At 42.7% G+C, this 23592-nt stretch overlaps 4 protein-coding genes and 1 long non-coding RNA gene across 8 annotated transcripts; 2 read left to right on the forward strand and 3 right to left on the reverse strand.

Moving 5' to 3' along the window:
* Window positions 1-43: 43 nt before the first annotated feature.
* Window positions 44-7830, forward strand: LOC101483407 (circularly permutated Ras protein 1). Of its 2 annotated transcripts, XM_004562439.3 has the most exons (19): window positions 44-143; window positions 230-457; window positions 551-673; window positions 761-832; window positions 971-1044; window positions 1229-1414; window positions 1507-1548; window positions 1707-1796; window positions 2237-2388; window positions 2491-2572; window positions 2959-3089; window positions 3610-3694; window positions 3786-3892; window positions 3997-4109; window positions 5017-5134; window positions 5623-5763; window positions 7297-7381; window positions 7467-7493; window positions 7589-7830. In XM_004562439.3, exons 3-19 carry the CDS (start codon window positions 580-582, stop codon window positions 7658-7660), a joined length of 1671 nt encoding a protein of 556 aa, XP_004562496.1. In that variant the 5' UTR covers window positions 44-143; window positions 230-457; window positions 551-579; the 3' UTR covers window positions 7661-7830. The 2 variants fall into 2 exon arrangements, 1 of the variants encoding a protein (XP_004562496.1); XR_003024493.2 differs by lacking the exons at window positions 7467-7493; window positions 7589-7830 and adding an exon at window positions 6969-7205.
* Window positions 6097-7627, reverse strand: LOC143419806 (uncharacterized). Its single transcript, XR_013099818.1, has 2 exons — window positions 7535-7627; window positions 6097-7085 (listed from the first exon to the last, which is right to left on the reverse strand). It is a non-coding gene; the product is annotated as an uncharacterized LOC143419806 (long non-coding RNA).
* Window positions 7831-8116: 286 nt separating the features above from the next.
* Window positions 8117-9412, reverse strand: gjz1 (gap junction protein zeta 1). Its single transcript, XM_004562440.4, has one exon. It carries the CDS (start codon window positions 8993-8995, stop codon window positions 8237-8239), a length of 759 nt encoding a protein of 252 aa, XP_004562497.2. The 5' UTR covers window positions 8996-9412; the 3' UTR covers window positions 8117-8236.
* Window positions 9413-9516: 104 nt separating this feature from the next.
* On the reverse strand, window positions 9517-13130 carry znf668 (zinc finger protein 668). Its single transcript, XM_012922177.4, has 3 exons — window positions 13029-13130; window positions 12599-12715; window positions 9517-12004 (listed from the first exon to the last, which is right to left on the reverse strand). The coding sequence occupies exon 3, from the start codon at window positions 11994-11996 to the stop codon at window positions 10035-10037; it is 1962 nt and encodes a 653-aa protein (XP_012777631.1). The 5' UTR covers window positions 11997-12004; window positions 12599-12715; window positions 13029-13130; the 3' UTR covers window positions 9517-10034.
* On the forward strand, window positions 12315-23192 carry znf646 (zinc finger protein 646). Of its 3 annotated transcripts, none has more exons than XM_004562443.5 (4): window positions 12315-12414; window positions 13802-16610; window positions 16824-17900; window positions 19662-23192. In XM_004562443.5, the coding sequence occupies exons 2-4, from the start codon at window positions 14008-14010 to the stop codon at window positions 20554-20556; spliced, it is 4575 nt and encodes a 1524-aa protein (XP_004562500.2). In that variant the 5' UTR covers window positions 12315-12414; window positions 13802-14007; the 3' UTR covers window positions 20557-23192. The 3 variants fall into 3 exon arrangements, with proteins under 3 accessions (XP_004562500.2, XP_004562499.2, XP_004562498.2); XM_004562442.5 differs by lacking the exon at window positions 12315-12414 and adding an exon at window positions 12631-12732; XM_004562441.6 differs by lacking the exon at window positions 12315-12414 and adding an exon at window positions 13113-13263.
* The last annotated feature ends 400 nt before the right edge of the window (window positions 23193-23592 follow it).

Below are 23592 nucleotides of genomic sequence, written 5' to 3' on the forward strand. Positions count from 1 at the left end.
AGCTGTGTGCCATCACCCTCCTGTTTCCCATTCCCCTGATTACCCTCCTTGTGTATAAATAAGCATGTCTCCTTCCCGCTATGTTGGCTTTGTTGTAATAAACATTCATCTTTTGCTCCTTCATGTCAGCCTTTGAGTCTTAGGTTTGGGTTCTTACTGTGCCTCATTAGCACAATCTGCAGTTTAGTAGATTTATGATCAACACTCTGTTTCTGCTTGTTTTTACCAGCTCTTCTTCCACCTCCCCTGAAAACCAGATCAGAGCCATGTTCTTACGACCAGCCGCTCATTTGCCCTCAGTCAAGTATCATCAACCAAGAACTTGCCTATGATGTCCCAAAATCTGAGCCGGATTTAAATGCACAACCCCAGGACCCAAACTACTCTAACAGTGTACCAGAAGGCACTGGTGGCGAAGTGAACCTGCCGGCTGATTCTGGCATTGTGTCATCACAAGGTAAAAGGCAACATTCTTTGTCTTATTAACACAGTTTAATTTGATTGGACATCCTCATCCAGATCATCCTCCTTTCTTCTCCTCTCATCTTAGCCCGAGTCATCCCTCCAAGACCTGAATTCATGAATTTAGTCCCCGAGTACATAATGCCGTTACCTTCGTCCCACTCACTTCCTTCAACCTCTCCGAACACTCCTCTATCCCCTAGTGCTAAAGGTGATTACAGCAGTCCCTGCTGAGCCATTACAAAACTGATGTAGTATGAAATGCATATTTTTAATGCTTAATTTATTCCAAACCCAGAATCAGCAGATCTGCCAGGAAATCCTAATGTTGTTCTTGTAAGTTTAGGAAAATTACTCTCAGAGGAAAAAGGTAAGTAAACCTTTATCACCACATCAACATCATACCAATAAAAATTAATCTGATTGGCTGTGATTCTGTTTTTGAAAAAATCTAGTTTGATTTCAGTTCATACTTCATGGTGGCAATGACCTTTTTGTTCTTTTCCAGTTGACCCCATACAGGGAGTACACAGCCTCTGCTCCCAATGTGGCTCCGTGGTGGACACTTGCTATGACAATACGGTAATTGCATCGTATTAAACCTGAAAACCGATAACTATTAATTCACATTTCAGAGGCGCTGATCTCAGAAATGGATAACCTGAAAGAAGCGTGCACATTGTTGATCACATCATAAGGAAACATGGACAACTTGTCTGGTTTAAATGATCCTGAGTTTGTGTTCTCTCCTTTTGCTGCATTTCAGGTTGATGAGTGTTATTTCTGTAAATCCTCCAGTTTTTCCAACACGCCCAGTTTACTGCAGAGTCCTCTAAATGGTTACCAGGACGAACTCTTTTTACTCAATCCTAATGAAAAGCCTTTGTGCGATACGGATCCTCTGCTGCTCTTCTGCATTGATGTATCAGGCTCAATGAAAATCACCTCCGAGGTACAACAACACTACAGACACTTGGCATCACGAGGCTGTTTGTGACAGCAGGTGTTCATGAATACAACCTGTGGCGTCTCTACTGTTTTTAGGTGTCAGAGGGAGAGCATACTGTGAATAAATCCCGTCTCCAGGTGAGTTGTCTTTCTTTTTTCTCCTTATTTTGAAGTTACCTTGAAGGACTCGGGATATTTGCCAGTTGAAATCTGTGGCTGAGAATTTTTGTGTGATATTATTTTTGACAATTATGTGAAGAGACGCTACAAATCAAAGATTGTTCTATTCTAACCAGTTTGTCCAAGAAGCTGTGTCACTGTGCATTGAGAGATTAAACGATCAACAACCTGGCACAAGAGTGGGGCTCATCTCCTTCAACCATGAGGTACATACGTGACGCTGTTTGCATCTCCACTGCCTGCTCCTGAGCAGAGTCATGCTGACCTTACATTTTGTGTTAGGAGGAAGAAGAACAAGCACAAACTAGGCTAGCTGTTGTCGCAAACTATGATCATAATACTATTTACTGCAAACTACCTGCTGTGACGAGGCTAATGGTCTCTGTCACTAGGCAGGTAACCTTCTGTACCTTGTTCTTCTCTCTGATAGGAGGAGGAGTGAGGTGAGGTGGAAGCTGTAAAATTATTATAAGTTTTCACTTCAGTGTACAAAACAGCTGCTTCACTGGAATTTTCCTTGTCTAAAATCATTAAATGCTGTTTTTTACGGTGGATTTTATTTGATTCTCCTCACTGTTTTCTTTATTATCTGGTATAAACTTATTTATTACTTCTTTTTTTCATCTTTCGGTGTTTGCATCTTCAGGTGACAATGCACGGATATGAGAATTTCAAATCACGTTGTCTGAGTGGGGCTCAGTTGATTGAAAGCCTTTATTTGAAAGAGATTGCGGCCAGTTTTCCTAGTCCACCTCCACTTTCACAGACAAAGGAGTATTTAGAAAGACAAGTTGTGGGGTATGGAAAAAAAATTCTTTTTTTAAAAAAATTAGATGTTTTGTTTTAATTAGATTATTGCATTATATGTATTGATCTTCCTATTGCTGATTTATTTTAAAGACTGTCTGCAAGTGGAGCCACCGCTCTGGGTCCAGCTGCTCTGCTTGCAATTGCAATTGCCTCCAGACAACCAGGCTCAAAGGTAAGTTTGGCCAACAAATCAGTTTTTATCCAGTTTATGTGTCCTGCTTACCTGCTTGAATCTTATGTCACAACACTAATGAGAATTTGGGCCTTTGGCTGATGGAGCTTCTTTAGGATTTTGTAATTTTACGGGTAAGTGAGCAGGATAAAGGCAGGCAGGAAACAAAGAGTGAGAGCAAGGTGGAAAATATGCAACAAATCTCTCCAGCTAGACTCAAACTGCTTTTTATTTTACCTACCAAAAGTGGATTGAACCATATAGTTAGCTGGGCTATATAAATATTTACTGCATGAAAATGTTTTAAGACCTCCTTGTGGTAATCAATTACAGTTCAGCTTTCTAAACAGTGCATTCCCGATTCTCTTTCCCTGTTGATCTTGAAGGTGATTATCTGTACAGACGGGAAAGCCAACACAGAGTTAGGAAATCTAGAAGTGGAAGACACCGATGCTCTTACTCCCGTCTCATCCACCATCTTCTACCAGGAGCTGGGAGAGTTTGCTGCTGATAACGGGTGAGCATATACCTCTAACTAAATTTTCCACGTCAGGCATGTCTAATTCACTTAAGTTTGAACTTGAGTGGGCCAGACATGATTGATTGATTGGTAATTTATTTCAACATGTGAACAATATACAAGTACATTTAGAAAAGAAAATGATAAATGTGTAAAATTACAGAAAATATCTTTACTCTGGACCCACTGAAAAAACATGAATTTAAATAATAGATCATGTAAAAACAGGAAATTTTCTGTCATTTAACAGTTTATCACATACTGCTGTAAAACTTGAATACAGTGAAAAGTCCCCCTTCATCCAGTGGGCCAGAGTGGAGTCTTTGGTGGGCCTGTTCTGGCTCTGCGAGCCCTATGTTTGACACCGCTGCTCTACGCTAACGTAAAAAGAGACAGTGAATGAACTTGTTGAGGCAGTTATGTATTTAAGTCTCTATTAAAAGCACTAGTACTCATATTACCCAATGAAAGGTCTTGATGCACTGTGATGATCCTCAGATTTCTTCTTTTTTTTTAGCGTCACAGTGTCTGTGCTGTCCATAGAGGGAACAGACTGTAGACTGGATGAGCTGGGGAAACTTGCTGATCGTACTAGAGGAAAGGTAAGGCGCACTGTAACCATGGCGAAGCATATGACTCATCAAATCATGCACAATCTCATGGTGTCAATCTGTGCTTTCCCTTTGAGTCTAGGTGGTAATAGCCAGTCCCAGCAGGCTGCATCCAGAGTTTGAGCAGATCATTCAAAACCGGACCATTGCCACACACTGTACTGTAATTATACTGCTGCCAAAATCAATGTGAGAGCTGCACTGCACATAATTACTTAAAATGAGCTCATTGAATTGGTCCTCTAGAGATTTAAATGACCCTAAGCACTGAGTCATGTTCTCCTTGGGTAAAGGTGCATGAAGGGAGAGAAGGAGGCAGGACACAAAGGGACCAGACAGGTGGGGAATGTGGACCCAGATACAGACATCACCTTCCAGTTTAGAGCAAATGAAAAGGTCTCAGAAGGTGAGGAAAATAAACACTCTTATAGACTGACGCCACTGGCTCGTTTATTTTCTCAGTTTCAGCTGCAGTTGTGCTGAATTTCTCAATATCGCAGCTGCCGCGTGTTGCCAGGTCTTTGAGGAAAGTGCGACATGTGGTGATTTCTGTTGTTGCCAACCATGAAAAACAGAAATTTCAGTTTGAGATCATTGCAACACTGCAAAGTGAGACGCAGCCAGAGTCACAGCATCTGAACATAAACTAACAAAGCAAACATAACAAAGTGGACCCAGACATGTTACACTGATAACTGGGACTTGGAAAAACAAGACAATAACAACTAAGAAACAGGGAAAAAATACAGCAGAGGAAAAAAAAGATTTCAGTAAATTAAGTCATGGTTCCCTGACTTCTACTCTGATCCCACCATGGCTGTGCATTTTCTTTAGTGTGTCCAGCTGTATTTTATAGAGACGAAATCCCTGTGGCAAAACACATTGGTAAAAGGCTCTTCCATCTAGTGTTGGTAAATTACCATCTGAATTTATTCAACATAAACAGATTCACTTACAGGCCAAATTCAACTCGGGATCACTGAACACTTGCCTTGAGGGATTTAGCCTGAATTCTGAGATATGTGCATCAGATGGGCGAAAAATGCTTCATTTGAGCCAAACTGACCAGGGACTGATCATGCAGGCCAGAGCAACATTTAACTCATTTACCCACCACAGATAGTCTCAGCCGGGAGGGCAGGGAGAGAGAGTCAGGGGAATGACACGCAGGAAACAGTGTGGCGCAGATTCACACGCAGGGGTAATTGCAGATTTTACTCATACCTCTTGAGTTAAAATATTCATACAGCTCGTTTTGTTTTGTTTTTAAACTGTCAAATCACTCCTTTTTTTTTTTTTTTTTTTCTTTATAGTGCCGCCACCATCTCCTAATAGCCGTGTATCCATCCAGCTGCAGATCAAGTACAGGCAGAGGAATGGGCGGACCATGCTCAGACTGATAACTGCAGACCGGGAAGTTACTGATGACGGGTGATAATGCCAAATCTTTAATTACAATGCTTTATTTACTTTTTAGTTTTGAATTCTCCTCCACTTGCAGCTTTACTACACAGAGATATTTGCATGTCTATGGATGGCTTAAACAAGCCATTATCTTCTGACATCTTTAATCAGCGAGACGTTCTGCCCCTCAGGACAACAAGTGATTAGATGTATTATTTTATGGCAATTTCAGTGAACCTTTAGGCAAAGCAGGTTTCGATAATCCAAGGAGACTGACTGTTGCTGAGATACCAGAGCTTTCGTGCAGAAATAATGCCTCATCCATTCTAACATTTAGTTACACAGTAAATGAAGCACTCAGCCCAGTCTTCACACGCTCAGTGAAGGTCATGCAATTCATCGTCTGAGCAGATCCAGAGAGGGGCCTGTGTGTTTTTCCACATTAACATAATGGCAATGCCGATGCAGTAAATGTTGAGAAGCACTCTTGTGAACACATTGTGCCCCCTCCCCAGCTCGGCAGTGCTGTCCTCACTGTGTCTGGCCATCATTCAGCTCAACTCGTCACAAGCCAGCGCCGCTCTGGCTGTCAGAGGTCGCTTGCTCTACGCCAGGAGGGAAGGAGACATGCAGAAGCAGCTTATTGAGAGAGCGATGTGAGTAGCAGCAGGGACCTCTGACTGAAGGCCATCGTTTTATGCTGAATTCTGACATTTAATAAGGCTGAATCGACAGACAAAATGACACAAGTATGAAAATAAGAAGGTGAAAAAATGAGTTTAAGCACATTTGGCATTATGTGGTATTTAGATGAGAAATATGACTGCGTTGAGAAGCAGAAGCTCAGGCGCTTCCTGTGCTTTTAAGACCATTATTATCCCAGACTTTCTGATTCAAAGGTTACCCTGCAGCTTGGTTTTTCACTTTTTCCTTTTAAATTGTATTAAAAGTTCTCATGTTGACTTTATTTACAGTGCTGTGCAAAAGTCTTGAGTCACCAAAAATGCTTTATTTGATGGAAATATAGTTTATCAAGCAAAAACAGTTTGTGCAATTTTAACAAGGTTGAATCACATATTTAATCATATCACATTAGTAATAGTAATATCACTTTCTCACTTAGTTGTATGCATGTGTGCTACAAATGGGCCTTATGGTCTCACACTGTAACAGATATTGAGGCTCCATCTGCTTAAATCACTTCAAAACGCTCACTGTGTGCGTTGCAGGTTATTGTTAAAGTTTCCACAACAAAGGTCGATATTTGGTGTGGAAACCTTTATTCTTAAACACAGCCTGAAGTCTCGTAGTTGAGCTTTCTTGTCATTTCTTTTAAGCAGTCCTCAGGAATAGTTCTCCAGGGTTCTTGAAGAACACTCAAAGTTCTTCTTTGGATGTTGGCTGTCTTTTGTTCTGTTTTCTGCCCACACTGGTTCAATAATGTTCATGTTGGGGCTCTGGGGAGGCCAATTCATGACTGATGGTGTTCCACTCTGTGCTTGGGATCATTGTCATACTGAAAAATAAAGCCACTGCCAATCAGATGCTTTCCAGATTGTAATGCATGGTGAAACAAAATCTCGCTGGTATATTTTGCATTCATATTTCCAGCAATTTTGACAAAATCTCCAACACCACTGCCTGAAATGCAACCCCAAACTTTGACAGAGCCGCCATCGTGTTTTACAGATGGCGTTAGACAATCACTGCTGTTCCTCTCGCCTGACCGCATCCATATATTTTGAGAATTCAACCTAAAAATGTAACATTTATGGGCTCATCGCTCCATAAAACCTGTTCAGTGCAGTTTTTGTGTAATTTGGCACACATCAGCCTTTTTCTCCTGTTTCTCTTTCTTAAGAATGGCTTCTTCATAGCCACCTTTCCACTGAGGCCATTTCTGATGAGGCTTCAGTGAACAGCAGATGCATCAACTGAAGGGTCAGATGCATCTCTCAGGTCCTGTGTCAGATCATTTCTAAAAATAAATGAAAGAAGGAAAAGCAGCCAATGTCCAAAGGCATCAAGAAATCCAGAACCTATTGCTCAAGACCACTATGAAGAAATGAAGATTGGGTCAAGGCTTTTGCACAGAACTGTATGTTTTATATTCCTTATCTTGGTAATATCAAGATAATGTGTTGTGATTAATAGATAATGATTTATGCATAATGTTTGGCTGTTTTCAGAAAGCATAACCACAGTGCAGAGGCAGAACAAACATACAACGAATGGGTTAAAACCATGGAGCCGATTTACACCAACTGCACACAGGTGAGCTTTTACTGTGTGTTTTTATTATTAGATTGAATGCATCACATTAGACTTCTTTTACACTTAATTCCTTTCCCCTCCCCAGAAAAACACCGTCAGCTCAGACTCACAGGTAATTCATTCTCTTATACTGCTTCTCATTAGAATACTTACTATGCTGTCCAGATTCCTTTTTCTATAAATCCTCCTTTCTTCTCTTCCCGCCAGTCTATCACAGACGCTGCTGCAGCGCTGTTCTACACCATGAAGCAGAGAAACAAGAAATCTATCTCAGAATAAACACAAGCCCAGCCAACTGTCCTCCTTCCCCTTTTACCTCGTTGGAAAGCAACTCGAGTCTGAATGCCGAGGCCAAATGCTGCACTTAGACTTTGATTATTTGGCTGGATGGATATCCCTCCAAATATTTCACATTGTAAATAATGCATTACAGTATATCTCACACCTCATTTCTCATGCTTGATTTTTTTTTTTTATGTTACACAAGAAAACTACTGATGCAGTTTTACAGTTAGAACTGCTTTTGTGTTTGACAGTGTCGCTTGCGCCTGAGTTTGTGCACTGACCAAGTAAAAACATGATTCAGAAACACCACCATGAAGCCAACACCCAGATCCTTTATGTCAGCAAAATAGATCTCATAGCACTTTTTTTTAACAACTCTAAAACAAAAGTTAACATAACGAAATGCAACAAAGCAGTTTTTGAGATTTTTATTTCAGTAGTACTATACATGTATAATATTCCTAATTATAACCATAAAGCTCTGTTTATAGAAATATAAGACACAAAATTAACAGGATATGTATGTATGCACATTTCATACCCACGGAATATGTACATGGAGTCTGATATTTAAGCGTTGCAGAGGTAGTGGACAATAGAGTAAACGCAAAACAAAACTGAGCAAATAATGATTATGCCTGAGATAGAAGCTAAAGCATAAATAGACATGCGCTTCTCCGGGGCAGCCCTCAAAATGCAAACATATTTGCAGCCTTCTTTTGTACACGTGTGTTCATCACGGAGTGCGTGCAGGTTCCAATAAAGCAGCAAAAATAAAAAGCAGGCTTCAACCAGAATCCGCAGAGCTATGCTGAGCAGGTAGAAGCCTACGGTGCTCCTGTCTTTGTGGAGATCTATGATCATCTTGCCCCTGCCTACCACCGTCTGAGCTTCCTCTGCCCCCTGAGTCTCCGGCTTCTCATCCGCCTTCATCCTGAAGCTCCTCTTCTGCGCCATTGTGCGGAGGTGGGAGGTGAACAACTCCATGAGCAGGACAGAGATGACAACCACGACAAACATGAAGTTCCAAGCCACTATCATGGGCTTGTCGAATCGTTCATTAAAACAGAATTTCGTGCAGACATCGGGGGTGCTGCTATTGCAGGTGAAGTCAGCATCCAGTTTGCTGAAGGGCAGCTCAGCAAAGAAGAGGACCACAAGTCGGACACACAGCAGGCCGAACCACAGGGAGCGGCACTTGTAGGTGGCGGTGGTATCCACTGCTGTTCTCAGGATTGGGATGAGGCCCGTTACTATTGCTGCCATTGTCACTTTTCCTGGTAATATAAAAGAGGAAGCTGGTGAAACATATAAACAATTAGGTGACATATTAGGTCATGATGAGAGATCATTTTGCTTTTGTGCTAAATTATGGTAGTTAAGTTGTAGATCTCATCTCCAAAGTTGGGTTTTCCATCTTCAAATGTGCAAACACAGACAAAACCAACAAACTGCTACAACTGGACACAGATTATAGTGCATCAAACATTTTTTTTTTTTTTAAAAAAACACTAATTTTATACACATTTACAAATGTCACAGCAAATGCATACAGCTCTGTTTGTGTCTGAGCATCTTAGTGTATAATAGGAGTCAAGTAAAGCAGACAAGAGATATTACCTTGCAGGGTCACAGCGCACTAATAGAACACAATCACTGTGGCTTTGCCTTCAATCTTTTATGGGTTCAAGAAATGTCACGGTCATCAATATATGTGTTAGTTTCTCACCAAACGATCTGCTGACACGGTCTCAGTTTTTTCTGTACATCTTCATCCTCAACAGTAACAGAAACACTACACGGACTCACAAACCCCCCCCCAAAAAAACAGGACCACAACACAGTGAATCTCCGATTATTACTGATTGTTGCACACACGTTTTTATTGGCATAAAAATGTGATTCCTCTTGGCATTTCTGAATGCCAGCGACCTTTTGCAGCTTGACAAGTTGTTTTAGCGACACAGTGAAGCAGTTACAAATTGTTCAGACAAAAGAGATTCAAAAAAACATTTAAAAATGTTTTATAAAAACATGTCGGCCATAAAGCCAAGGATTTAATTGTTGGTTTCGTTTGTTTTCTTTATGGTGGATTTTTATGACGAGATTACAACAGATACGACAATTTTATAGTAAGGTACTTATAGTACAGTATACTGTATATTTTAATACATTAACATATAATACACATAACTGTTTTTAAAAATACTGCAGCAATACAAAACAAAGACCAAATGTCGACCGTTTACATAAGGATAATGCGTTTTTGATGTTTCTTAAGGAAGTTATTTTGAAAAGTCAGACCCATCTAAAAAACAGCTTTAAGGCCACGGGGTAAATATGTGTGGAATTAAAATGACAGAGAAGCTTAAATCCCCTCTTCTTTGACTAAGTACTCTCGAAGAGACTGGAAAGTGGTGACGGGGACAGTCACGGTCGGGACAGTCAGTGACATGGTGCCGGGCTCGACCGACGAGGGAGAAACCTCACTGGGGGTCGGAGGAGAAGGCAGGGGGTCTGTGTGAATGATGTTTATGTCGGCGAGCTGCGTGGCAACCGGTGCGGCGTCCGCGTGAGTCCGTAAGTGCTTGCGAAGGTACGCGGCGAACAGGAAGGCTTTGCCGCAGTGGGGACAGCTGTGGGGTTTGCTGTTGGAGTGGATCTTCTGGTGCTTGCGCAGTCCCGATTTGTTGAGGAAACCCTTGCCGCAGCTGTCGCAGACGTGCGGCCTCGGCTTGGGATGCTGCTTTTCGTGCTCCTGCAAGTCTGCAAGCTGTGCAAACTCCTCGTGGCAGGTTTTACAGATGTGCGAGCCCAGCGACACGATTTTGGCAACGGACTGGGTAGAGTCAATGGGGTGAAGGTTTTCATGGGTCTGAACTTCTTCCCAGGTACCAAATGTAGCATCACAGTGAGTACAAGAGAACTGAGGGAGAGTTGTGTGGGCAGTGAAGCCTGAGGGTGACCCAGCCTCTGTCTCCTGCTGCTGCTGCTGTTGCTCAGACTGCTCAGCGAGGTGAGTTCTTTCGTGTTTGCGCAGGCTTGAGGACACCACAAATGACTTCAAACACTCCTCGCATTTGAAAGGCCTCTCTCCAGAGTGCACACGCCGGTGCTTGTTGAGGCTGGAGCGCTCAGCAAATGACTTGTCGCACTCTGTGCACATAAATGGCTTCAGACCTGTGTGGACGAGCATGTGGCGCCGCAGATCCCAGGAAGCTACGAAGGCCTTGTCGCAGCTCTGGCATTTGTACGGGCGCTCTCCAGAGTGAACGCGCTCGTGTACGGCCAGGTCGGCCGGCTGCCGGAACCTCTTGGAGCATTTATCGCAGGGGTAGGGCTTGAATCCCATGTGGGCTCGCTGGTGCCGACGGAAGCTGGAGGGGTCTGAAAACATCTTGCCGCACTGTGGGCAGAGAAACGGCTTCTCACCAGAGTGAGTGCGGAGATGGGACTGATAGGAAGAAAGCTGGGTGAAGCCTTTAGTGCATTGCTCGCACTTATAGGGTTTATTCTGCGAGTGGATGCGCTGATGGCAGGCCAGGGAGGAGGAGCGGGAGAAGGCCTTGCCGCAGTCCGAACACAGGTAGGGTTTTTCCCCAGTGTGGGAACGCTCGTGGTTTTTGAGGTCCTTCAGCTCAGTGTATGTTTTGCCGCATTCGTCACAAGCATACGGTCGATGGCCCTGGTGGTTCCTTCTGTGCTTTCGGAACACTGAGGGGTCAGCAAAGCTCTTCCCACACTCGGCACACAAGTATGGCTTCTCTCCCGTGTGAGAGCGCATGTGCACCTTCAGTTTGGACAGGGTTGGGTAGCTCTTAGAGCACTGACGGCAGGAGTACGGGCGCTCTCCACTGTGCTGTGTCATATGGATCCTGAGGCATATCGCCTGCATGAAGGCCTTGCCACATTCTGTGCATACAAAAGGTTTCTCCCCAGTGTGAGAGCGGCTGTGGTTACGCAGCTCTGTGGGCGTCTTGTAAGCTTTGTGACAGCTGGGACACTGGAAGGGGCGCTGGGCTGAGTGAGTGCGCTCGTGCTTTGAGAGCTGAGCCTTGCTCGAGAATGTTTTGGCACACTCGGGACATGGGTGCTGCTGCCGTTCCTTCACATGTGCCGACTGCTTGTGGCTCTGCAGAGCTGACAGACTCTTAAAGGCCTCTGTGCATGCAGTGCATTTGAAAAGGGGTTTGGCTTTCGGAGGCCTGCCTCTGCCACGTTTTTTTGCAGGCTGATCCCTCTCCACCTCTTCCTCTTGGCCCTCTTCATCCTGCACAGGAGGGGTGTACTCCGCAGCAAGAGGTGGACTTGCAGGCTGAGCAGAGGCCATCTTTACATCTACAAAAAAAGATGATGGCAAAAAAATGTACCGTTTAATAACAATGTAAAAAATAAAAACACACCATTGGCAGCTTGGGATAAAAATTCTTCCACAGACATGAGGGTGTTAAGTTCTATGACTTTTATGGATTTGAAGAGTACAACTTTAATGAAAGTGGGTTTTGAGGGATAAGAAATAATCAGTCAGATAATAAAAGAAATATGTGGGTGTGCAGTTAATAACAAAATGGCTGGCATTAGGACCTCAGGGACAATAAGCTAGCCGCTTTAATGCCAAAGGAAGTTGGCGAGGTAATGTCAGAGATCATAGTGCATGAAGATGAACAAGTGGCATGTGCACGACCAGAGAAAAACACCAGAGATCGCAGCTTAGGGTGATGGTACTACGAGCAGCCCGGGCGTGTTATGTACGTATACCCCTCCGCTAGCTTTAGCTTGCTAGATATTTTCACTAACTCAAAATGGCTGGCTTTAGGACCGGCTGTACCGATTCATTCCACAGTGCCATCATCATCATTACTGTACATGTACAGCATGTATTTAGCTAAGTTAGTTGCTTGCGTGTATTAGAAAAACAAAAGTCGATCTTACCGGAATCAGGGCATTAATCGCCGTTCGGTAAAGGGCTTCGTTTACTGTGAGACACGGTGGCTGCCGTTGACTGGCTGTGCGAGAGCGGACGGCTCTAGGACCATGATGACGACAGCTCTTGGAAAGCCAAGCGTGTAATACGTTTAATTATAAAATTTTATTTTATAACACACATCATAAATGTACAATAAGCCCTCTAGTAAGATACTACAGTCCCAATAAAGTTCGACAATTGTGTGTTAAAATGGAAAGATGCTTGCCCAACTGCTCAACTTAAATGCAAATCTAGCTATTTTAGCTAACCAGTATGTTTTGGGGCGGATTATGTAAGATATTTTGAGAATGAACTAAAAATGAACATTCACCTCCTGCTTTTTATTTGCTTAAAAACAACGTATTATATATATATATGTATAATTATTTTTTTTACCGGTTTATCGATTAGCTGCTGCATCTTGAGCTAGTAGAGTTACTTTTGAGAGGGAATTATTTCTCTGTTGCACATTTCCTGTTTCCTAGCAACAAGCGCAATGTGGAAATGGGGATGGAAGAAAAAAGACAATTGGAAAAAGGGGGGCTGCCCTTTACACAAAAGTGATTTTTTTTTTAAAAAAAGCGAGTGAATATAGGTCTTTGGGGCTCGCTTGGAATAACTACTCCCGCAGGTATTAAACTCCGTGCAGTCGCTGGTCTTTGGAGTTTCGCGTTTAAAAACGCTTTCTGCTGCAGTAGGTGCAATGTTTGTTTAGCTAGCCAAGATGATGCTAGCTCACACTCCGCTAATGTTAGCTCACTGCATTTTGAAACCATTCATATTTAAGTTTCTTCCTCTTCCTAAAAACTCAACGACAGCGTGCATAATCCGCTCCGCTTTTGATCACGATGTGGAGAGTGATGCGGATTTGCAGTGTCAGTACATTTGCATTGACAGGCGTTGTTTTCCTGGTGTATTGACATAGCTAGTTCAGTTAGCCTGTTGGTGCAGAGGTATAGCAAAACCTGTCAGACTGTTTACACTCCGCTATTACGTCTTCCCTCATGCATGTTGACTACTGGTGGTAACACATTAACTCTGTAATATAGTTATCTAAAAGTTTGTACTTTTCATTTGTATGAGTTTAATAGTAATGAGTTATCTGCGGCGTCCTAAAGTGTCTAATTTGACGTGCTTTATAAAACTAATACTGTTTCTGTTCTCCACAGCTCCATTTCTCTGGATTCTTCAAATTCAACTCACTTCAGTGATCTGATGGGACCTGTTTTTGACGTATTTCTGTGGCTATATCCCATAGAGAGTCCTTGCATCATATTATAAAGAACTGCCTTCTTTTTATATGGATAAGAAAGGCATCTAATGCATTTCCGCCCTATTTTGTGTCTGGCGCACTTAATTCAGTCCATATCTTGTGATGGCTTTGCAAGACCATGGCAGGACAACAGGTTTTCCTTGCAAACAGTGTGGTATGGTGTGTCCCAGTATGCCCAGTCTAGTCGAACATATGGAGTGCCATCAGGAGCGAGATGAAGAACGCAAGTTTAAATGTGATGAATGTGGACGTGGTTATAGGCATGCTGGTAGCCTAACTAACCACAAAAAGACTCACGAAGTAGGTTCTTTTCAGTGTAATATATGTGGAAAAGAAAACTCTAATGCCTCGGCCCTGAAGAGTCATCTCCGGAGCCACACTTCCCTTAAAAAGTATTCCTGTGCGGAATGTGGAAAAGCTTTTCGCCTGGCAACGCAGCTGGCTACACATCAGAGGGTTCATTTTGCCAGACAAGCAAAAGAGCAGTCATATCGGAAGGTGGACACGGAATATTCCTCATATAAAAACAGACATGAACTTGAAAACGATCACCCACATCATCTTAGTGAGCACTTGGCCAGCGTTGGGATTTCCACAGTAAATGGCCCATCTGAGGACAAGGCTGAGATTGTTTATAATGTGCAATCGGAGACCTCAGAGGATGCAGTAAATCGACCATTCAGGTGTGATTTATGTGACAAGTCATACATACACCATCGAAGCCTGACCAACCATAAAAAGACTCACCAAGTGGGAACATTTGAGTGCACAGTATGTTTCAAACTGTTCAGTAACATGGCTGCCCTTTACAGCCATCAGCGAACACACAAGGCGAGAGGCGGGACTGACCTCACTTCGACAGGTGGGTCATACGCAGGCACACTTCTTGACCAGTTTTCACCTCAGAGCCAAGATGCTCCAGTAAACTTTTGTCATTTATGTCAGGTACTTTTCCCAAACAATGAGGAGTTCCAGGAACACATCCAAATGCATAACTCTTCATCTCTGTCATTTGGTCTTCAAGATCCATTGTCAGAGAGCCACAGTGTATCATATGAAAACAGTATTGCTTCACCCGAGTCCAACTTTTATGCTTCTCCTATAAACAATATTCCTCCGGTGTCATCAATGGATAGTCATGGAGACTTTGATACACAAGAGAAGATTAGAAGTAACGCTCACATGTACTCTGACTGCTCCAGTAATCAAACCCCATCGTCCAATAGCACTCAGGGAGATCCCCCAATCATGGACACAAACACTCTCAGTCCTACCCTGATGCCCACACAAAATAATTGCAATGCACCTGAAATTGAAGAGACTTCAACTGTAGATTCTGATGAGCGTCCCTTCAAGTGTCAGATCTGCGGTAAAAGCTACCGGCACTCTGGGAGCCTCATCAACCACAAAAGGTCACATCAGGTTGGGATTTACCAGTGTTCCATCTGCAGGAAGAATTACCCTCACCTGGCAGCCCTCAAAAGTCATCTTCGCCTCCACAAAGCTCAGCCGTCTTCTCTTAATCTCAGTGCTGAGGGAGACTGGCTCTCCTCAGAGCCTCTGACTTTGGATAACCAGCAGGGCTGCTTCTCCTCCCAGGATGAAGAAGAGAACAGTGCTCATCCTGTGCTTTGTATGGATCAGGAGAATGGAATTGATGGCAGGAATGGAGCACTGTACCACGAGCAGTTTAATCAGGACTTCTCCCAGGATATGACTGTGCATCTACCTCACAATGAACACCTGATGCAGAGGCACATGTGTGCAGACTGTGGTGAGACATTTGCAGATATTGCAGGGATTAAGTCTCACAGCTGCCCATTGCTGAATCAGCAACATAACAGTACTAATGGTGACTATCACAACAGTTTAAACTTCCAGGTCAGTAATGGCCATTGTGAAGTTGGAAATCCAGGAATTAATGTTGAGTTCCAGGGTCTGAATGCTAGCCACAACCAAAGTCACTTTGAACAAAATTTCCAAGAAAATGTTGGAAGTGAACGGCTGAACAGTGGCCAAGAAGATGTTAACACAGATGAGGAAGATGATGGTGACCTTTATCAGTGCTCCATATGTGGCAACAGCTACACAACCATGAGGGCTCTCAGGAGCCATCTCCGAGGGCACACACAATCCCACGGCACTCCTACAAGCTCAGGTCCTTCTTCCACATCCTCTCATGAAGATTTGAAAGATGGGGAGTTAGGAGAAATGATGATCTGTAGTACATGTGGGGAAAGTTTTGCCAATCAGCAAGACTTGATTGCTCATCAGCTTGTGCACAATCAGGACCAGGTAGATAATGTTAAACCTTTCCACATTAATAATGATGTTTCTGAAAGCAAGGAGGAAGCGCAAAACATCATCTGTGGAAGCTGTGGCATCTTTTGCACCAGCTACCATCATCTTGAGAACCACAACTGCACAGCTGAGAGGAAACAGGAGTTAGTGGACAGCAAGGAGGAAGTGAAAGTAAACAAGGTTGCCCAGCACCAAGACACGGGTGCTGACAAAGACATGGTCAATACTGAGAAACGTCAATACAAGTGTGATCAGTGTGGCCGGTCATACAGGCACGCTGGCTCCCTCCTCAACCACAAAAAGTCACACAAAACGGGTGTCTTCAGATGTCTCGTCTGCCAGAAACGCTTCTACAACCTGCTGGCCCTTAAAAATCATCAGAGATCCCATTTTGATATTAAGAGGTTAGTTTGGCATGAATGCACACTATTAATACTATTAATTAATTTTATAGATGATCTGTGCTTGTTGGAAAGAAGGGATTAAAAACAAAGCTTTGCTTATAGGGTCGGATTTGTGTTTTTGTCTGTCACGGAGTCAAAGTGTTCTGTCGTTGTGGAGATTGTGCCCAGTTTTTCAAACATAGAATTAACTATAACCCTTGTCTCCTTCCTTAGGCATACGTGTCACGAGTGTGGGAAAGCTTTCAAAATTCAGAAGCAGCTACTGAATCACCTGAGAAGGCACAAAGAGAACCAAGCCAAAATCCAGGAACTCAATAGCCAGATCCAGGCCCTTATGCAGATGAATGGGACCAGGTCAGATGGAGGAATGCAGCCCTTAGCTTCAGATGCCAATCAGGATTGTAATTCTGCTCTGCGCTGCAAGGAGCCAACTGAAGAAAGAGAAACGCAGACAAAGTCGGAGATGTCAGTGAAATCGGAGGATGCAGGTGACCGACGACCTTTTGCCTGTGACCAGTGTGGTCGCACGTATCGCCATGCAGGAAGTTTGGTTAACCATAGAAACTCTCATAAAACGGGTCAATATTCCTGCGCAGTTTGCAACAACACTTACACCAACCAGCTAGCAATGAAGAACCACTTACGCACCCACTTTGCATATAAAAGGCACTCTTGCCAAAACTGTGGAAAGGGCTTTAGAGGAAGGAAGCAGCTTTTAGCTCATGTCTGTGGAGACCTCAGAAAAGATAGGTCTGGAGTCAGAAGGGGTCTAAAATCTAAAGCCTTTAAGTGTAAGGAATGTAAACAGGCCTTTTTCTCTGCAGACCAGCTGGCAGCCCACACCTGTGATCAACCTTCGGGTAGCAGGGAAGCAGATTTAAATACGTTTCCAAATAAAGAGGAGCGACCTTTCAGGTGCAACATATGTAATCGCAGCTATCGCCATGCAGGCTCACTGTTGAATCACAAAAATACCCACAAGACGGGGCACTACTGTTGCAACTTCTGTTCTAAGCCCTTCACTAACCCCATGGCTTTGCGCAATCACACACGCATCCACACGCAAAAGAAGAAATACGTGTGTCTGACATGCGGAAAGGCCTTCCGTCTCGCCAGCATTCTGCACAATCACCAGAGGGTCCACAATCGGGCGGTGAATCACTTTAGCTGCTCTTCATGTGGGAAAAGCTTCCAGGGCAGGTCTGGCTTGAAGAGGCATCGCTGCCGCAGAGGTCAGGAGAACGCAGGATCTGGAGTCCAGCAGTCAGAGAGAGGAGACAAGTGTTTCATGTAAGTCTTTTCTATTAATTATTATTGGAGTGGTTTTCTAATTCTTTCACTTGTTGATTATTTTTTTGTGTGTGTGTGTCATTTTGATAAAGCCTGACTTTGGCCAGACTGATACGTTATCCCCTGCTAAACTGACGCAGACAAAGCTGGGATTTTTTTCATGCATATTAAGCAACTTGTGTTTGCATAAGAAACAATATCACTGCAACAAATTTTGCTAGAGAGTACTGACAGCTTCATTTTTAAGTATGAGTGCTAACAGCAGCCATGGTTTAAAGCATTTTGTTTTAAAGTTGTGCATAAATTTAATTGTAAAACCTTCTATCCCATTCTTGTTAACCTGATATCATTTGAGTTTGAATGTGAGGATGAAGTGGTAATAATTTGGAGGTCAGATGTCATTGTGACCTTGTTTAGCTACAACTAGAGAATTCTTTCAATAATTATGATCAGAAATATACAAAAATGTTTAAAATGATAAATGTTCATATCCAAAAGGTCAATGGACAATCTCTTTTTTTTGGTTTGTTTGTTTGTTTGTTTGTTTTTTGAAAGCATCAGTGACCTTATTGTCACAACACTCCTCTCAAACACTCTTTGACCTATGGCTGTGAGTATCATTCACAGAGTTGGGGAATGGCTGCAATCACAGCGTTGCGAAATGGTGAAAGATGTACCCTTATGCCTCCTTGATTTAGAGATGGTCTTTCCTTTTTCACATAAATGGCCTCCTTGACTCCTCGCTCAAACCAGCGTTCCTCCCTGTCCAGGATGTGTACATCCCCATCATTGAAAGAGTGGCTACTGGCCTATAGGTGTTAATAGATGGCAGAGTGCTTGCCTGATGAGTTAGCTCTTCTGTGATGTGCCATCCAAGGTCAGAGGTTGTTTGGTTTCCCTGATGAGGAATGGATCACAGCAACCCTCCTGACACTTAACAGCATGCACTACATTATTCTGTGTGTGTCAGGGGGACCCGATCCTTGAGATGGACCAGTTTTTGGCGCAGCGCGTTTTGGGGTTTAAAAGCCACAGAGACGCGGTGTTTTGAGAAAATGCATCTAAGCTGTTCAGATACTCCTGACACATAAGGGATCACTAAGGGTGTTTGTTTAGGCAGCAGCTGATCTCTCCTGGATCGCCTTGGAGAATACTTTAGGTGGCTTACCACATTTACTCAGGGCCTTCTTGATATGATGTTCTTCTGCTTCCCTGGCCGCTGTATCTGTGGGGGTGATTTCAGTCATTATGCAAATGTCTTGTTTAAAAAGGTTGGGGAAACCTGCAGTCAGCTGAGACTGAAGAAGCCACTTTGATGACTGACTAAAGATTTCTCACACTGAAAATGCTACGTCCAAATGAACAGAATCAACTTTGGGGGATTTCCTTACCTGGATGATTGAGTGTGCATCAAGGTTAAAGTTGATTTATGTGATGTTCGACAAGTTTTGGACTGAAAGTACGGTGAGACCAGTGGGAGAGGGGGGGAAAAGCTGAGCACTGAGAGCTTTTTTGCAACACTTTGCTTCATAGGATTTGTGTGAAAAATACAAAAACTGCTGCCTGTGGGCTTCGGCTATAACTTGTCTGGTTAATAAGGGTATGAGGTTATGAGACAGTAATTCTAGTTTGATTCTGCAATGTACCGAACATTAACTGTAATGTCACAAATAGTTTTATAAATCATTCACTGTTGGTTAACATATTTTGAGTTGCAGTGTCCTGTTGTTGTTTGTTAATTTTATTTATTTCTTGCCACAGGTGTGACTTGTGTGGGCGCTCCTATCGCCATGCGGGCTCCCTTCTCAATCATAAAAAGACACACTCCGAAAGCCTCCACCACTGCACCTTGTGTCTCCAAACATTTCCCGATCCCGTCACTCTGCAGATACACTCCCAGATGAGGCGTCAATGCTGCCCCGAGTGTGGCAAGACCTTCTGTCTGGTCACCCACCTACAGAGCCACATGGAGGTGCACTCAAAGGACCAGGTTGTGGTCTGCAGCTTGTGCCAGCAGAGCTTTCCCGACGCAGCCAGCTATCAGGAGCACCATAACATGCACCACGTGGCTCAGGACCACTACCAACAAGACCAGGATGACGCTATAGATAACAACCTCTGCTGGGACTCAGGAGTCAGTCAGTCCATGGGAATGGGAGGGATGCACAGTGAAGTTCCACCACCTTTGTCCCATATTCCAGGAAGCATTCCTAATTCAGAGAAGAACAACAACATTTCTGCGACAGAGGAGAAGAGCCACGTCTGCGAGCACTGTGGGCGTACTTACCGTCACGCCGGCTCCCTCCTCAACCACAAGAACAGCCACAAGACGGGCTCCTTCTTCTGCTCAGTGTGCCAGAAGGAGTTCACCAACCTGATGGCCCTGAAGAACCACCGACGGATTCACACAGAGCCCAAGCGCTACCAGTGCCTGGAGTGTGGGAAGGCGTTCCGGGTGTCCACTCAGCTCATATGTCACCGAAGGATACACACCAAAGAGAAGCCTTTTGCCTGCCTGCTGTGCGACAAGAGCTTTTCCAGCAAGTCCAACCTGCGGCACCATCAGAAGATGCACCAGAACACCCAGACCTTCGACTCCTCATTTAACATGGACGCTAATGCATTTATGGACCTTGACGTGGGGTCTTTTCTTTAAAGAAGTACTAAATGGCATATAAAAGAAGAGGACATATGGTCCTCATATGCTTGTGTTATTTATCCCTCGATCAGTAATTGTAAAACAGTACTTATTTTTTTTCAGAAAGTGCTCCTTGGTTCTAACAGATGCTCCTTTGAAGATATGCACTTTTCATCACTGACTTCCAGTCTTACCTCCAAAAAAAAAAAAAAAAAAAACAGATGGTGACATCAATGGGACATCTCCAGAGGGATTGTTAGTCAGCTTTTAATAAGGCCTGAATGTTTCCCATGGATACACTGGATCCCTTAAAACCGGGCAGGTGATGAAAAGATTAGTATTCACTCATTCCTCAATGATGAACCAGCCAACCAAAGTGAACAGAGAAGGTTCGTGTAAGAACATAAAGCCGATGACACATTTTTGTACAACAGTACTGTTATAACTCTCGCTATGTATAATTGTGTTCAGTGCCTCTGTGAGTTCCCTAGGAAACTAAATATACAAACTGTATATAACTCTGAATCTTTTTGTTAGCTCTGCCATCAGTGTTGAGGGACTGCTCGCCTTCCTCATATCAGGCAGGCCGGTTAATTTTAAGTCAAATACCTCTGGGTGTGTTGAAAGGTCAAAGTGATTAACTGAAACCATATTACGAAATAAATAGTCGTACTGCTAATAATATTCAATATTGACATTCACGTCGAGTGACATCGTATGCTAAAATGGATGTATTTATTAATTTATTCTTATTTTTATTCGCATATTTTATTAGGAAAAACTTTCTGAATGTTGTAAAAGCTGTCTTCTAAAACTCATGTAGCCTTTGAGTGATTTCTCATCAGTCGATTGGTTACTCATTAATTTTCAGAATAGGCAGGACCGAGCGAGCCAAGGATGGTGTGTTATTGTTAGCACTCAGGGTTAACCTTTAAAAGGAACGTACCTGATGTGTAATACATTCTAGAAAATCTGTTCTCAAACTGAGCATAGTTGTTTTTGGGTTGTGTTTTGTTTTGTTTTTCTTTCATCTTTGAAAAGCATCAGTCACATTTCAGTGCCAGTGCCTAAAACGTACATTGATTGTAGCAGTTTGATGTTAACAAACCTCATTTCTCTCTGAGCGTTATACTCTAAATGTTTTTTTCTTTTTCTAATGGTAAATTTAATTTAATTGTAAATTTGTTTAATGTATCGTTGGACCTGGATCTCCTCAGTTCTAGTTACACTTTCATTAAAACAGTCAACACTAGCATTGCACCCATGCTTATGGAAACAGGCAACAAATTAAAGGAGAAACCAACATGATTGCTCAAGGCCCTAAAGTGAGAGCCCTGACACCATCGTTTTTATCCTCATCAAACCATTCAGTGACCCCCCCCACCCACCCCTCTTGGGGCAGTATAACGCGTCACCTCTACAGGAACAAGAAGACCTAAACATACCAGAAACATTGCCCACCACTTTATATGAATGAGACTGGATCCCTCTGCTGCAGGGATATTTTATTTTTCCTTTTTTTCGCCTGTCTGTCCGCGGCCATAATGCCTCATTTCTACTAAGCACAATTATTAAAATACAAACTTACCAGAGCTTTATTTATAGTGAAAACCGGTTTCATATTTACTGTTCATAAACCTGTTATTGTTGCAAGATGTGCAATTATTTTATTTTTTTTATTATTTTTGGTCAAGTTGTGTAATGTGCCTGTTTTATTTTTGTTGTTTTGTTTTGTTTTTTTCTTACACTTTAGGCGTCTATCAAAAGTAGACACGCAGGAATTGTTTTTCTAACGTTTTTTTTTTTCTTTTTTGTTTGGCACTGGTCATAAAAGCATGAAATACCTCGAATGCCCTGCCTTCCTGACAGACTGCTACTTAAATGCCTCATACAGCTTATCAGTAGAGAATACACTGTAATCGCACGGATGAAGCATCAGACTTAGGGCTTTTAGTTTGTGCAGACAGTTTCCTCCTCACCGCGGTCGTCTGTTTGCAGTTTGTGGTTTTCAGATTTATATTTGCACATGTGTAGACGACACTTGTAGCCTAAGGAGGGCCGTGTTGACAAGCGACAAGTCGGCTGCTTGATGAATCACCTCAGCTAGTGTGCGGGTCGTAACGTTTTAAGCAATATGCTGAAAGTATTGTTTCAGTGCACGAGTCGAGTGCGTCTCATTTGTCTTAACCATTGTATGGAGTCGAGCGGGATCGGATTCAGTATACTGATTCTAATATCACAGCTTGCCTTGTGCCATGTTGTTACATTTTTTAAAGTCATTGTGTAACAATCGTAATAATTTAACTGACCTCACTGTCAGATTTAATTTTTAATTTTTTTATTTTTTGTATGCCACAGTAGCCTGTAAGATGTCAAACGATACATGCACACTTGAGTTAAACTGACTTGTTTTTGCACCGCATTCTCGGTCTCACCTCATTTGGCACTTAACCTTTCGCACTGATCTGTCATTGATCACTATCACAGTCTGCTGTTGTGGTTCGTGTTTAATTTCAGTGCGCTGTATATATTAGAACGAAGATGATGATTGGATCTCTGTAAATTTATTTAATGGTTTTTTGTTTTTTTGCATTTTCTTCAACAGAAGAAAACTGCTAGATTAGCTATTGTGTAATAAAAATACATATACCACATGTTCTCATTTATTGGATTTCAGTGTTAAAATATATATCTGCTTAGTATTTAATTAATATTTATATAACTATTTTGTCACTCTAAAGCGTAGATTTTTACTTCTTTGTTAGAACTTAGTTTAGAAAAAAATGAGAAAATTATTTAAATTTAGATGAAATAAATTAAAAGACTTGGGGAAAAATGTGTTTGTTGTCCAAGTTTTTACACTGCTGAAGGTTGAAGTATTTTTCCGATGGCCGCCCCTCCCTGAGCCTGGTTCTGCCAGGTTTCTTCCTGTTAAAAGGGAGTTTTTCCTCCCCACTGTTGCCAAAGTGCTTGCTCATAGGGGTTCATGAGATATAAAGCTCCTTGAGGCGGCCATTGTTGTGATTTGGCGCTATATAAATAAAGTTGAATTGA

The sequence above is a fragment of the Maylandia zebra genome, linkage group LG8 (assembly GCF_041146795.1).
Source record: "Maylandia zebra isolate NMK-2024a linkage group LG8, Mzebra_GT3a, whole genome shotgun sequence".
Taxonomy (NCBI): domain Eukaryota; kingdom Metazoa; phylum Chordata; class Actinopteri; order Cichliformes; family Cichlidae; genus Maylandia; species Maylandia zebra.